Source organism: Antechinus flavipes, chromosome 4, assembly GCF_016432865.1.
Source record: "Antechinus flavipes isolate AdamAnt ecotype Samford, QLD, Australia chromosome 4, AdamAnt_v2, whole genome shotgun sequence".
In the NCBI taxonomy this organism is placed as follows: Eukaryota; Metazoa; Chordata; class Mammalia; order Dasyuromorphia; family Dasyuridae; genus Antechinus; species Antechinus flavipes.
The window spans coordinates 144,666,035-144,682,661 of NC_067401.1; the positions used below are offsets into that span (position 1 = coordinate 144,666,035).

General features: G+C 31.1%; 1 protein-coding gene across 6 annotated transcripts in view; it reads right to left on the reverse strand.

The window, feature by feature from the left end:
- MARCHF10 (membrane associated ring-CH-type finger 10) overlaps positions 1-16,627 on the reverse strand; it is a 196,418-nt gene that overhangs the window by 157,312 nt on the left and 22,479 nt on the right. For all 6 annotated transcript variants that reach the window (XM_051994947.1, XM_051994946.1, XM_051994945.1 and 3 more), the window contains one exon: positions 12,418-12,516. In XM_051994947.1, the coding sequence (XP_051850907.1) occupies positions 12,418-12,516 (99 nt within the window). The remainder of the gene's footprint in view (positions 1-12,417; positions 12,517-16,627) is intronic.

A 16,627-nucleotide genomic window follows, 5' to 3' on the forward strand; every position in this document is an offset into this window, starting at 1 on the left:
ATTCACAAATGAATTCTAACAAACTCTTAAAAAACAGCAAATATTATATATATGTGTGTATATATGTATAATAGAAAATATTATAAATACTGATCTAAAATACAGAAAAAATGGTTGACTAGTCAAATATTTCTTTGAGGCAAACACAATGTTGAATTCCGAACTAGACAAGTCTGAGAAAGAAAATGACAGGTCTCATCACTAATAAACATTAAAAAATATATATTTTTAAAAACCACTCAGGGAGATATGGTAGGAAAAAGTTAGGAAATTGAGCTCTCCCCAGTTTCCCTCAAAAACATTAAGTCAGGCCTCTAAACAGATTTCTGGAGCTACAAAGAATGATGGAGTGTAACTATTTTCCAGCTTCAAGAAAGTCTTACTTGGATAAAAGAGGAGTGCAGCCCAGTGCACAACACAATATTTTTACTTTTTTTGATTGTTGTTTGCTTGAATTTTGTTTCTTTCTCATTTTTTCCCTTTTTGATCTGATTTTTCTTAGGCAGCATGGTAATTGTGGAAATATGTATAGAATTGGAGATATTTATAAAAGGAAAAATTGACCCAGAAATGATAAGTTAAAAATTTTTGAACTACTATGCTCAAAAAAGAGCCTGGACAGCATCTTTCAAGAAATTATCAATAAAAACTGTCCTGATATCCTAGAATCAGAGAGTAAAACATCCATTGAAAGATTATACCAATCACCTCCTGAAGGAGATGTCAAGATGAAAATTTCACAGAATATTAAAGCCAAATTCCAGAATTATCAGATTAAGGAGGAAATAAATACCACAAACAGCCAGAAATAAATAATTCAAATATCAAGGAGCCATAAGCAGGACTTAGGAGCTTCAACATTAAAGGATCAGAGCACTCAGACTATTATATTCCAGAAGGGAAAGGAGCTTGAATTACAACCAAAAATCAATTAATTACCCCTCAAAACTGAACATAATCTTTTGTGGAGAGAGAGAGTAGACCTCAAATGAAGAGGCACAAAATACCTATTAGTGTAGAGAAAAAGAATGGAGGTGATCATTGTCTGAATCTCACTTTCATTGGATTTGGTTCAAAGAAGGAATAATATGCACACTCGGTTCAGTATAGAAATCTATCTTTCCCTATAAGAAAGTAGAAGGATAAAGAGGAAAAAAAGGTGGGGATGAAAGTGAATGCAGAAACAAAACATTGGTGAATGTGAAGGGACAGGATAAAGGGAAAGAGAAGAGAAAAATATAAAAGGGAAGAAAAATAGAACAGAGAAAATCAACAGTAATTATAAACCTGAATGTGAATGGGTTGAGTTCTCCCATAAATCCAAAAGTGGGTAGCAGAGGGAATTGAAAATCAGAATTTTACAATATATATATATAAATATAAACATTTATATTATATATATATTTACTATATATATATATATATATATATATTTTTTTTTTTTTTACAAAAAATACACTTGAAGCAGAGATACACACACAAAGTAAAGGTAAAAGACTGGAGCAGAATACATTACACTTTAAATGAAGTTTTTAAAAAAGCAGGGATAGCAATCCTGATCTCAAAAAATACAAAAGCAAAATAGATCTAATTAAAAGAGGTAAAGAAGTAAACTACATCTTGCTAAAAGATACCATAGACAATGAAGTAATATCAATATTAAACATATATACACAAATAATATAACATCCAAATTCTTGGAGAAGTCAATCGAGTTACAGGAAGAAAAAGACAAAAAAATATACTAGTGTGTGGAGGGAACCTCAAACTCCCCTTCTTAGAACTAGATAAATCTAACCACAAAATAAAAAAGTGAACAGAATTTTAGAAAAGTTAAATATGATAGATCTCTAGAAGAAACTGAATGGGACAGAAAAGAATATAACATTTCCTCAGCAGGACATGGAATCCACACAAATACTTCAATAGCAGAAAGGCAGAAATAGTAAATACATCCTTTCCAGATCATGATGCAATAAAAATTAAATGTACTAAAGGGCCACAGAAAGACATTAAAAATATAGGCAACTAAATAATCTAATCCTAAAGAATCAGTGGATCAGAAAAAACATTATAGAAACAATCAATAATTTCATCGAAGAGAATGACAATGATGAGACAACATATTAAAAGGTATAAGATGCAACCAAAGCAGTTCTCAGGGAAAATTGCATATTTCTAAATGCTTAAATGAATAAAATAGAGAAAGAACAGAACAATGAATTAAGATGTGTAACTAAAAACATCTAGGGAAAAAAACCGAATTAGTAATCCCTAATTAAATACCAAATTAGAAATTCTGAAAATCAAAGGAGAGATTAACAAAAGTGAAAGTAAGAAAAGTATCAAAATAATAAAACTAAGAGCTGGTTTTATTGGGGAAAAACATGCCATGAAATAGATTAACTTTTGGTTAATTTGATTTTTTAAAAAAAGAAGGAAAAAACCAAATAGCCAGTTATCAGAAATGAAAAGGGTGAATTCACAACAATGAAGAGGAAATTAAAACAATAATTAGGAGCTATTTTGCCCATTCTGTATGCAATAAATCTGACAATTTAAATTAAATGGATGAATATTTACAAAAATATAAATTGCCCAGATTAACAAAGGAGAAAATAAAATACTTAAATAATCCTATTCCAGAAAAAAGAAACTGAACAGTCATCAATGAATTCCCAAAGAAAAAAAAATCACCTGGGTTAGATCAACTTGCAAGTGAATTCTACAAAACCTACAATTAATTCCAAACAAGGAGGAATCCTCCCATATTCCTTTTATGACACAAATATAGTACTGATACCTCAATGGAGAAAGAAAATTATAAATCAATTTCCCTAATGAATATTGATGCAAAAATTTAAAATAAAATATTAACAAAGAGATTGCAGCAATTTATCACAATAACCAGGAATGCAGGACTGTTCAATATTAAGAAAGCTATCACTGACCATATCGGTAACAAAGCTAACAAGAATTATATGATTATCTCAATAAATGCAAAAAAAGCTTTTGACAACATACTTCATCCATTCTTATTAAAAACACTTAAAGAGCATAGGAATAGTGTTTTCCTTAAAATGCTAAGTAGTATCAAGCATTATGTATAATAAGAATAAGACAGAAGCTTTCCCATAAGATTAGAGGTGAGACAATTATCACCACTATCATTTAATATTGTACTAGAAATGTTAGATTTAGTAATAAAAAAAAAGAAAAAGAAATTGAAGGAATGAGATTAGGTAATGAGGAAAGAAAACTATCACTCTGCAGATTATATGATGGTATACTTAAGAGAATCAATTAAAAATTACGAGAAATAACTTTAGCAAAATTGCAGCATATGAAATAAATCTATACAAATTATTAGCATTTTCATTTATTACCAACAAAGCCCAGCAGCAAGACAGAAAAAGAGAAATTCCATTTAAGCTTTAAACTATATAAAAAGTTTAATGCCAAGACAAATCCAGGAACTATATGAACACAATTACTTAACACTTTTCATACAAATAAAGTCAGATCTAAATAACTGGAAAAATGTCAACTGCTCATGGGTAGACTGAGCTAATATTAAAAAAATGACAATTCTGCCCAAATTATTTCAGTGCCATAACACTCAAACTGTTAAAAATTATTTTATGAAACTAGAAAAAAAAAACAATCTTGAAGAACAAAGAGGTCAAAAATATCAAGAGAACTAATGAAAAATTTGTAATTCAAAATCTTATAAAAATGAATGTTGAAACTATATACGTAATTGGAAAACATAAAATCAGTTATATATACTACTTAGTCATGATGCATCTAATTTTGAGTACTTTAAAACTTTTTTCCACTTAATAATAACTGACATAATTTAATATTAGGAAAATAATCTATAAGACAAATAATATCAGTGACAGGAAAAAATGGAATATCATTACAGATGATAGAATATCATTACAGATGCAGAAAATCTGCAACAAAATATGAAGTCCTCTGTTAACATTAATATGGATAGAATATTTCCGTAATATTATTTAAAACTACATATTTAAATAAGATGATTAAATAAAACTACATATTAAATAAGAATAGATAAGATATATGTGTGTGTGTGTGCGTATGTGTGTGTATCTGCATGTGTATGTTTGAAAATCTCCCCCCTAAAAACAATCTAAAAACAATAATTACAATACATCTAAAACCTGGCCATTTTTATGTGGCATTGGAGCATAGATTCAGAGCTACAAAGTTACTAATCCAAACTTCTCATTTTACAGATAACCCATGAAAGAAATATAAATATGCCTCTATTGGTAGCATGGGAGTTCTTAACCTATGGTTAGTGAATTATTTAAAATTTTGATTATTGTATTTCATTATAATTGGTTTTCCTTTGTAATGCTATGTTTTTTTATTTTATGCATTTAAAAATCTTATTCAAAGATGTGTTTCACCAAAGAAGAACTAGAGATCACTATTGACCACAAAATAGAAAATTTTGATTATATCAAATTGAAAAGTTTTTGTACAAACAAAACAAATGCAGACAAGATTAGAAGGGAAACAATAAACTGGGAAAACATTTTTACAAGCAAAGGTTCTGATAAAGGCCTCATTTCTTAAATATATAGAGAATTGACTAATTTATAAGAAATCAAACCATTCTCCAATTGATAAATGGTCAAAGGATATGAACAGACAATTCTCAGATGAAGAAATTGAAGCTATTTATAGACATATGAAAACATGCTCCAAATCATTAGTAATCAGAGAAATGCAAATTAAGACAACTCTGAGATACCACTACACACCTGTCAGATTGGCTAGAATGACAGGGAAAGATAATGGGGAATGTTGGAGGGGATGTGGGAAAACAGGGACACTGATACATTGTTGGTGGAATTGTGGACACATCCAGCCATTCTGGAGAGCAATTTGGAACTATGCTCAAAAAGTTATCAAACTGTGCATACCCTTTGATCCAGCAGTGTTTCTACTGGGCTTATACCCCAAAGAGATACTAAAGAAAGGAAAGGGACCTGTATGTGCCAAAATGTTTGTGGCAGCCCTGTTTGTAGTGGCTAGAAGCTGGAAAATGAAAGTATGTCCATCAATTGGAGAATGGTTGAGTAAATTGTGGTATATGAATGTTATGGAATATTATTGTTCTGTAAGGAATGACCAGCAGGATGAATACAGAGAGGACTGGCGAGACTTACATGAACTGATGCTGAGTGAAAAGAGCAGAACCAGGAGATCATTATATACCTCAACAATGATACTGTTTGAGGATGTATTCTGATGGAAGTGGATCTCTTCGATAAAGAGAGCCTTAATTGATCAAAGATGGACAGAAGCAGCTACACCCAAAGAAAGAACACTGGGAGATGAATATAAACTGCTTGCATTTTTGTTTTTCTTCCCGGATTATTTATACCTTCTGAATTCAATTCTCCCTGTGCAACAAGAAAACTGTTCGGTTCTGCACACGTATATTGTATCCAGGATATACTGTAACCTATTCAACATGTAAAGGATTGCTTGCCATCTGGGGGAGGGGGTAGAGGGGGGGAGGGGAAAAATCGGAACAGAAGTGAATGCAAGGGATAATGCTGTAAAAAATTACCCTGGCATGAGTTCTATCAATAAAAAGTTATTAAAAAAAAAAAAAGATGTGTTTCATAGGCTTCATCAGATTGTCAAAGAGTGGACCAGAATAAAAAAACGGTTAATTCTTATTATAGACAACATAGTATATATTCTAGAAAATTAAATGCAATAAATCGAAAATAATCTTAATCATAATCATTTATTGAGGTAATAAACTACCATTTGTATAAAATATAAAAAGAACTGTTTTATTGGAGGCTAAGTTTATAATAAGAAACATATAAGCAAATTATATTTGCAGAAAATGTGCTCAGTATCAAGTTAGAGGACCTAAATTAACTTAATACCTGTATGAACTTGGTCACATCACTCCACATCTCTAGGCCTAATTTTTTTGTCCTTAAAACAAGGAGCAGGAAGATATTTTTAAAAATATGTTCTGGTTCTGAATCTGTACTCCTCTAACAATAAATTCACAAAAATCTGCACAATTATAAGAATCAAGGTAAACTGATGAAAAAATAAAGCTTTTTTTCTATAGTAACAAAATTTATCAAATATTTGGAAATTATATTATCAAAACATAAGAGACCTATATGAAGACAATTTCAAAAGTATTTTAACATAAAGACAAATTTTAAAAATTTAAAAATTAAATGGCTAAACAAATACAGTAAAAATTTAAATATTTTCCAAGCTCATTTTGATTTACTTGATTTTTCCAATAAACTCATCACTGAAAAACCTTAAAATTTTGCAATATTCATTCAGCCTTTTTACTCATATTTCATTAGTATCTTCTGTCCCTCTGATTGGAGGGTGGATCCATAAAATCTTCCACTCAGGGCAGTCTCAAATGTACTTTGAACTTCTTTTGCCTTCTTCACCCCTATCATCATCCTACCACTATTTTCTCCTTTCTTTTTCTCCTTTTCAACTTCTGTTTGTGTGTGGTCTTGTGGTCTTCCCTCATTAGATTATAAGCTCTGTGAGAGCTGTCCTTTTTTCTTGTATTTTCGTCCCCAGCATGGTCTGGAGATATATATATATATATATGGTTAATAAATATTTAGAGCCAGCTAAATGTTACAGAAGATAAATCACCTGGAGTCAGGAATACCTGAGCTCAAACCTCGGCCTCAGCTACTAGCTGTTTGATTCTGGGCAAATCACTTAACTCTGCCTCAATTTCCTCATCTATAAAATGAGATATAGAAAAAAAAAATTTGAAAACGATTCCAAGTATCTTTGCCAAGAAAACTCCAAATGGAATCACAAAGAATCAGACATGACTGAAATGACTGCATGATAAAAATGTTTACTGACTACTGAAACTAATTCACAAATTAGCATGAGAACAAAAAGCTACTTCACAGAGTTAAATAAATTCAATGAAGAAAATAGATAAGCAAGAATAGGAAGAGAAACTATGAAAAAGAAAATTGACAAAGGGGAGTTGAGACTTATGTTACCAGATTTCAAAGAGCAATAATTATTTTTAAAAATTGTGTGGTAATCAGAAAAAATTAGCTAAATAGGTCAATGAAAAATTAAGAAAGTGAAGAATGGGATACACATGTCCCATTGACCACAGTAGGGATCTGTCTTGACTGAGCTTATTTGTTAAAAAGAGTTGTTTTCAAATTTTTATTTTTCAGTTTAGGAGGAAAAAAAATAAAAGTAAAATAAAGGGACTTGCAAAGTTGTGTTTTAAAAAAAGAAAAAGAAAAATGGGCCACTGAATCATTTTTTAATGCAAAGAAAAGGAAACATAAATAAGCAGAACAGCTTTGAAATTTACAGATAGAACTTAAATATATTTAAAAGGAAAAGGAAGCCAAATATAATAGATTCATGATTTTATGTGTAATCTTTTCCTGTTCTACTTTACAGAATTGCTCATTTTGTTTGGTGTTTGGTTAAATTCAGGAAAAAATACCATTGGAAAAAAATTTAAAAAGATACCTGATAGAGAACTGAAAAAGAGAATATAATATATACAAGAAACTAGAGACTGAAAAACCTACATTTAAAAGATACTGAGGAATATAATTATTATTCAATAAAAAGATATTGACAAAATTGGATAGGTGTATGGCAACAGCTTATACCATACCATATGATAAACTCTTAACTGGATTTTGTAACTTAAAATTATTCTTTAAAAAAATTTAATATAAAAGGAATACTATACATCTCAACTATAGAAAGCAAGAATATTTTTATCAAGCAAATGAAAGAAATTACTAGAAAGAAAATCAGTAAGTTTGAATAAATAAAGATAACTTCTGCAAGATAAAAACTAGTATCTCTAAAATGAAAGGAAAAGAAACAAATTAGGAATAAACTATTTGCAGCAAATATATAAAACAAAAGTCCAACTTCCAGAGTCAAGATGCTTATGATATATTTGGGAACTGTAAATGGGAATGAATAGATGATTTTCTAAAGGATGCTTACAAATAATAATCACACAAAATGATGCTTAAATTCCCTAATAATCACAGAAACACACAACAAGACAATCTAATGATTCTGACTCACATCTGATAAACAGGCCAAGTTTATAAAAAGAAATTACTTTTGGCAGAGGTTATAGGAAAGCAAATGTTCTAATAAACATATGGTATAAACTTTTTGAAGTGAAACATGACATATATACAGAGAGACAGAGAGAGGAAAAAAATCACAAAATGGCTGTATCTTTTTATTCAATAATAATTCTATTGCTAGGTTTTTATTTGTCTCTCTCTCTCTCTGTCCAAGGACCAGCCCAGTTAAAGTTGAAAAATGTTCATTATAGATGAACCAAATCACTTCCAATAGAGCAGTAATGATTTGAACTAGCTATACCCAGAGAAAGAACTCTGGGAGATGACTATGAGCCATTACATAGAATCCCCAATCCCTCTATTTTTGTCCGCATGCTTTTTTGATTTCCTTCACAGGCTAATTGTATACTTTTTCAAAATCTGATTCTTTTTGTACAGCAAGATAACTGTTTGGATATGTAAACATGTTGTATTTAATTTATACTTTAACATATTTAACATGCATTGGTCAACCTGCCATCTGGGGGAAGGAGTTGGGGGAAGGAGGGGGAAAAATTGGAACAAAAGGTTTGGCAACTGTCGATGCTGAAAAATTACCCATGCATATAACTTGTAAATAAAAAGCTATAATAACAAAAAAAAGAAAAGAAAAGAAAAACGTTCATTATTGAAAGGCTTCAAGACTTTTTCTTTTTGGCCACAGCAAATCATCTCTCTCAATAATATTTTATTTTTCCAATTTCATGTAAAGATAATTTTCAACATTATTTTATAAGATTTTGACCTTTAAATTTTTTTCTTCTTATTCTTACTTCCCCACTCCTCAAGACAGCAAGCAATCTGATATAGGTTTGATATGCAATTCTTTTAAATATACTTTACATTTGTCATGTTGCACAAGAAAAATTGGACCAAAACGGGAGAAATCATGAGGAAAAAAAGCAAACAAAAAAGTGAAAAAAAAAATGCTTTGATCTACAATCAGTATCCATAACTCTCTCTCTTTCTCTGCATGAGATTGGCATTTTCCTTCCCAAGTCTATTGGAATTGCCTTGAATTACTTGAGAAGAGTCGAGCCCATCACTATTATCACAGAAACACTGGTTGTTAAAAATTGTTCCCTGATTTTTGCTTTCCTCATTTTGGTTGCACTGGCTTTGGTTATACAACCCCTTTTTAATTTAACGTAATCAAGATTATCTATTAAGCATTTCATAACTTTCATTACCTCTTATTTAGTTACAAATAATTCTGACTCCATAGATCTGAAAGGTAACCTATTCCTTGTTCTCCTAATTTGTTTACGATATCATCCTTTATAACTAAATCATGTACCTAATTTTGATACTATTTTGGTATAGGGTGTGAGATACTGGCCTATGCCTAGTTTCTGACATACTATTTTCAGTTTTCCTTGTAACTTTTGTCAAATAGTGAGTTCTTATCCTAAAAGCTGGACTCTTGTCCAAATCAAATGGTAAATTACTATAGTCACTGACTAGTGACTATTGTATTACTGATCTACTTATTCCGCTGATCCACCACTATTTCTTAGCCAGTACCAAATAGTTTTGATATCTGCTACATTATAGTATAATTTTAGGCCTGGTACATGTAGCTAGGCCACCTTCTTTTGCAATTTTTTCTATTAGTTCCTTTGATATCCTTGACCTTTTCTTTTTTCAGATTAATTTTGTTACTATTATAGTTCTATAAAAATTTTTTTGGCAGTTCAATTGGTATGGAACTGAATAAGTAGATTAATTTAGGTAGCATTGTCACTTTTATTTTAATAGCTCAGCCTATCCACAAGTAATTAATATTTTCCCCAATAGTTTAGATCTGATTTTATTCCACAGCAACTCTTGAAGACCATGTGATAAATCAGAGAAACTGTGTTCTGGAGCACTGGAAGGAAGTAACCACACTAATAAAATTACAGCTCATTTAAGTATGAAAGCACAGGAAGGTCATGGAATAATATGAAAACATAAAACTATAAACAAAAAATACAAGCAAGTATTCACTTATTTGAAGTGTTACAAAATTAAGGCAGCAGAAACAGAACAACTTATACAATGACTTTTAAAAGGAAAACAAAATCAAAGATGATGAAGCTGGAGATGGACACAGACATGTTCAGAGCAAACATTTTTAGTTTATTCATATTTGATGCTGAAGTTTTTAAACGTATACTTGGAACTTCCAACCCTAAAAATCCTTTCTAAATTTGGAGATTATCTCAAGTTACTACCTTGTTTCTCTTCTTCCCTTTACCATAAAACTTCTTGGAAAAGCTGTCTTTACTCTTTATCTGCTTTTCTTGCAACCCCTGTATTTTTTAACCTTTTACATCTGACTTCCACTTTCTTCTCTACTGCAGAAGATGATCTCAGAGATGACCAAGGACCACCTAACTACCAAACTGATAAGTCTTTTCTTCAACATCCTCTTCCTTAACTTCTCTGAAATATTTTATAGACCATCTCCAAAGTTACAAGAGGGTCTTACTCACCCTTGATTTCTGCAATACTACATTAATCTAGTTTCTCTTCCGACCTCTCTAAACTACTACTTCCATTTCTCTCATTACTCCCTCCTTCTCTCACTACATTAATTACCCTCATCTAATGGCTTCTCTTCTTTTTCCTGCCCCCAATATGTTGATTAATGCAAAGTTCTGTTTCAGATCTTTTCTTTCCTCCCTATATACTCTCTCCATTTGCAACATCATCTGTACACAGCTTCAACAATTAGCTCTGTGTGGATTATTCTCAAATCTATTGATCAATCCTTGCTCTCTTTCCAAAATTCTAGAGATGAATTTCTGAATATTTCCTATAAATTGTAGTAGTGCCTTAAATTCAGTTATATCCAAAGCCAAACTCTTCCTCAAGACCTTCTTTTCCTTATAACTTCTAATTTGTGCTAATGTTGCCATTATTCTTTTAGTTATACATTTAAAAATAAGCATTATTTTTGATGACTTTTTTTGATCCCCTACATCTAATCAATTTGCCATTCCTGCTATTGCAATTTTTTAGCCATCATTTTTTTCTATATTGCTATGATTCATTTCCCTATTATTTCTAGCCTAAGAAAACTATAATCACTTTCTAAATAGTTTCCTTATTTTTGGTCTCTCATTGTTTTACACACTGCTGCTAGATTAATCTTCCTAAAGTACAATCTAATCATATGTTGTCCCTTCTCCATATCTTTAAATACCATGAATGAATACCTATAAAATAAAGTACAAATTCCTTCACCTGCCATCACAGGTCCTTAATGATGTGGCTTCAGCTTACCTCTTTACCAATTTTACCTTCCAATACTTCCCTTCAAATACACAAACAAGATACTAACTATTCCTAAATATATGTCTTTCTCCCTCTTTGCACATCTTATTCTTGAAATTCTCTGCCCCTATTTCTGTTTTCCTTTAGTGTCCATCTTAAAAGCTAGTTTCATAAAACTTACTCTGATTGCTAGCATCCAATAAGAGGCACTGGATCTATTCTTTGAATTACCATAGATAGCACTTTATTCCTATTGTAGCACTTGATATTCTATATCATATAAGAATTATTTGTACACCCTTATCTCCATAATTAGAGAAGGTGATAGAGGTACACAAAGGAAAGGATCATGCCTAATTATACTTTATATTCTCCATAGTTAGTACACAGTAGATATTAAATAAATGTTTGTTGAATAAATGGATATTGAATGAGTAAACAAATATCATTTGAACATAGTTCATGGTCCTCAGACTTTACCTAAACTAGGATAGATAAAATTCTTCACAGATGATGTCATAAATGTGTTAACTAATGCTTGGTAAATTTAGTCTAAAACAAAATATTAGTTATTATGAGACAAATTCTCATTACATTTTATGTCCTCTTCATATAAAATTATAATGAATGAAAACCTAATGATTTAAATGCAAATAATCACCATTAAGATACAGTGCCTTCAATTTTGAAAATCATAGATTTTTCAAAATGGAAGGTCCTTTGGAGACTTGTTTTGTTTACGCCATTATTTTATAGAGGAGGAAATGGAAAGGGGATGCTAATATAGTTAGTTGGTATAAAAGCCAGGAGTGGAATTGAGTTCCTTGTCCATTGCTCTAGACACTGTAACACATTTTAGGATTTTCTGGTATCTCCTAGTCACAGAAGACATTAGCATTTTCTGAATTAACATACATTTTTGTTTTTAAAGACAAAAATTAAAGAATAAAAAAACCTTTCTAAATACCTGTCTGGAACATGATAAACTTGAAGGTCGGGGTCTCTCAAAACTTGACTCTTGCCTACAAAACTGATCTCGTTTCTTCTCCTGTCTTCTCAGGCAAGCCTAAACAAAACAAAAAAAAGTTTAATATTATTGGCAAACTTCAAAACTCCCAGATCAAAGAGAAAATTTTGCAAAAAACATGAAAAAAAAATTCAAATATGCTAAAGGTATAATTAGAATTGTACAAGACTTATCAGCCATTATCAAAGATTAATTTCAAGGAACTTAACATGTACAAATTTTTTTTAACATGGAAAAGTATATCATATATTTAAGATTGACATCAGTAATTAGGTAGTTCAAAAGAAAGATTGGGGCAGGAATGAGTGTGATCTGACTCTAAAAAGCAAAACTTTTTCAAGGAAAAGGTAAAAATAATAATTATGTTATACAAATGAGGTGCAGAGGAAGAATAAACAAAGAGTCATTAGAGGGGGCAGGAGGACTTGTAGTTTTGAAAACCTACTCATACTGGAAATGAGTTAAATAGGCAACACTACACACACACACACACACACACACACACACACACACACTCACACATTCTTATTTACCATTAAGGGTACAGCACCCTCCCAAATCTATAAAGAAATAAGGGGGGGGGGGAGGAGTAGGTGGAGGAGGAAGCAAAAGGTAGGGGAAAAGAAGACAAGGGAGAGATTCAAGGTTGGGGGCAGGTTAAGTAACAGCAAGGCAAGTTAAGGAACAGAACTGTAGTAAAGTTAGCAGAGACAGGAAAGAAGAAATATACACAAATACTACAGCAAAGATCAGTAGTAGAATTTATTAGAAAAAAAGTAGGATTAATAATAATTGATCTTAGACAAAGTCAAACTTAAAGATTCAATCAAGAGAGAAGTCTACATTATATGTCAGCCACATTAATATTGTTTTAGATGTTTGTTTACTTATGGGTAAATGCATATATGTGTATATATGTATCTGATTATATGAAGGCATATATGCATGTATTACAATGTATGTATATAGATATATGTATATGCATGTGAGTCTCTGGGGGGGTATGTATGAATGTATATGTGTTCACATATATATGTGTGTATATCTATCTATTCATATATATATATATATATATATCTGTGCCTAACGCCTAACTGTAGACTGCTTGGAGGAAGTGGGGGAGATGAAAAGGGAAGAAAGAATAAATTTCAAAAAGTGCACAGCAAAGAACAAAAGAACAACCTATAAGGAAGCAAATAAAAATATAATTTCTTCTATTATATATGCTTTCTTGACATTGGAATTTATTGTTATATATTTTGAATCCTTCCTGATAGTCTGTTGGGCACATGACAATGTTCTATTTTGTTTTGTTTTGTTTTTATTTTCCTTTTCTCTTTGTTTTTTTTATTCTGTATTTTTTCTTATTTTGTATTTAGTGCAATAATTTTTTAAAAAGGAACAAAAAAGTTACTATGTTTTAAAGTTTTCATTTTGTTCCAGGGTTTACTCCCATTATAATGCGCCCTACTAAAGTAATATTTTTCTCTGATCAGACCTTTGATTTCTCAGTAAAGAACTACTTTACTAGTATAGAGTTATATATTCTCTGTGACATATAGTTCTGAAGTATTTAGTGTTTTAAGTAACTTGCCAAGGATCACAAAGTCAATACATGTTAACTAAACCCAGGTCCTCTTATCTTCAAGGCCAGTTTCTTCTTCTTCTTCTTTTTTTAAATTTTCAATGGCATTTTTCCAAATACATGTTAAAGATAGTTTTCAACATTCATTTTTGTAAGATTTGTGTTCCAAGTTTTTCTCTCTCCCTCCTCTACATCTCCCAAGATATCAAGCAATCTGATATTAGTTAAAAATGTGCAATTCTTTTAAACATATTTTCATATTTGTCATGTTGTGCAAGAAAAATAAGACCAAAGGGTAAAAAAGAACAAGAGAAAAACAAACAAAAGAAAATGAAAATACTTATGCTTCAATCTACAACCAGTATCCAGAATTTTCTCTCTGGATGCAGATGGCATTTTCCATTCCAAGTCTATTGAAATTAAGGCCAGTTGTTAATTAAACAAGCAAATATATTTAAGTATCTGCTGTATGTGCCCTGAGAATACAAAGAATGAAAATACTTTTCTCAAAAAGCTGACAGTCTATTGAGGGAAACAGCAAGAACAATACATGACAAGTAAAAATAAAAGAATAAATACATGATAGTTAAATATAATATAATGATCATTAGATGATGTTGGAAGATCAAGATCTGGCAAATGATTTTATATTTGAGAAAGAGTAAGAAGTCAAAGATTACACTAAGATGGTAAACCTAGGAAACAGGAAAGTTTGGAAGAGGAATTTTGGGGAATAGAGTTGAAGAAAGTTTGGAAAAGGAGTGGGAGAAGGTGGATAACGAGCTCTGTTTTTTAACATACTGAATAGGGGATGTTTCCAATTATATGTAAACATGTTAGTTTGAAATGTCCAATAAGTAATGGATGATATAGGACTAAAGGTGAGGGGAGAAATTGGGCTTGAATATAATCAATCTGTGAATCATCAACAAAGAGATGATAACTAAGTCTACAGGAATTGATGAGATCACCAACATGTGTATATGAATGTAAAGAACCAAGAAAAGAAGACCCAGCAAAAAAACCTTGAAATAAAGCCACAGTTAGGGGGCATGATAGGGATGATGGGTCAGCAAAAGGGACTGAGAAGATATGATCCAATAAGTAGGAAAAGAGTCAGAAGAGAATAGTTTCACAATAATCTTGAGGCATGAGAGTATCCAGGAGGAGAGAATGCCTGATAGTGTGAAAGGAAGCAAAGAGTTTAAAAGAATGAGTTCAGAAAAGACCATCAAATTTGGCAACTAAAACATAACTGGAAATTTAAGAGAAGAAAGTTTAAGTTGAATGATGAGGTTATTCTAATATATTATCCTATTGTGTTGGGTATTACATAGTCCCAAATATTCTTTTAACAACTATCATTCAATACAACAGAACAGAACAGAACTTTCCTTAGCTCGTCTCTCTTTTGGCCCACAGAGTTAAACCAAAAGGATTACTTGTTTTGATGAAATTATTGTTCTAATAAATACAAACTACATATCACTTTGTGAATTATGCATCTGAATAACTACTTCCTTTAACAAATTAATGTCTGAGTAACATTTCTTAGGAGATCAAGGTCATTTTGTATCATGATAAAAAATCCTCAATTATAAAAAATATTAATAAAAGATGACCCTTCTTTGTTATGAAGAAATCCATTGTCAAAATATTCTTCTTAGTGTTATATCAGAAACATGTTATCTTCTATGATAGTGAGGAAATCTTATTAAAAATATAGAAACCACTAAAAAATTCATTAAATTTGACATTTTACAAAACCCAGTAGCATTGATTTAATACTAAGATGCCATTCTTAGGAGAAGTCACATGGCAAAGTGTTTAAGTATTGCACTCAAAAATCAGAAAGCCTTAATTTCCAGTTTGCAACCTTCCTTGTGATACTAGCTGTATGACCATACATAAATCTCTTAACCTCGGTGATCTTTAAGCAACTCTCAAAAACTCTAAGTTAAACGTTTCTTACATTTTCATTCTCTATTATCAGAAGCAGACCCATACTAGAATTTTGGACCATTAGGGGAATCTCTTATTGTTGTTCTGTCGTGTGTGACTCTTTGTGACCCCTTTTGGTATTTTCTTGGCAAAGATACTGGGAGTGAGCTGCCATTTCTTTCTCCAACTCATTTAACAGATGAGAAACTAAGGCAAACAGGGTTAAAAAGACTTTTCTAGGATCACACAACAACTAAGGCCATTTCTGAGTTCAAGAAAATGAACCTTCCTGATTCCAAAGCTAGCACTCTATCCACTATGTTACCTAGCTTTCCCAAAGAGATTGATATAATAAAAAATTAAGTCTTAAGACTTAAAATTCAGAACATATAACCACACAGAGATCTGTACCTTTAATCTATGTCAGAATCATTCACACTATCAATATGGAGGAAATTTTGCTTCTAATTAAAACAACGAATTCCCAAGATAAAGATGCAAGACTATATTCTTCCTTGGTTGTCAAAACATGGTTCAAGAGGTTCTGGGCATAAAGGGAAATCTAATCTCTTTTGCTCCAAAATTTAGCTTGTTTTCATAAAAAAAAAAATGTAAAATGAGTAG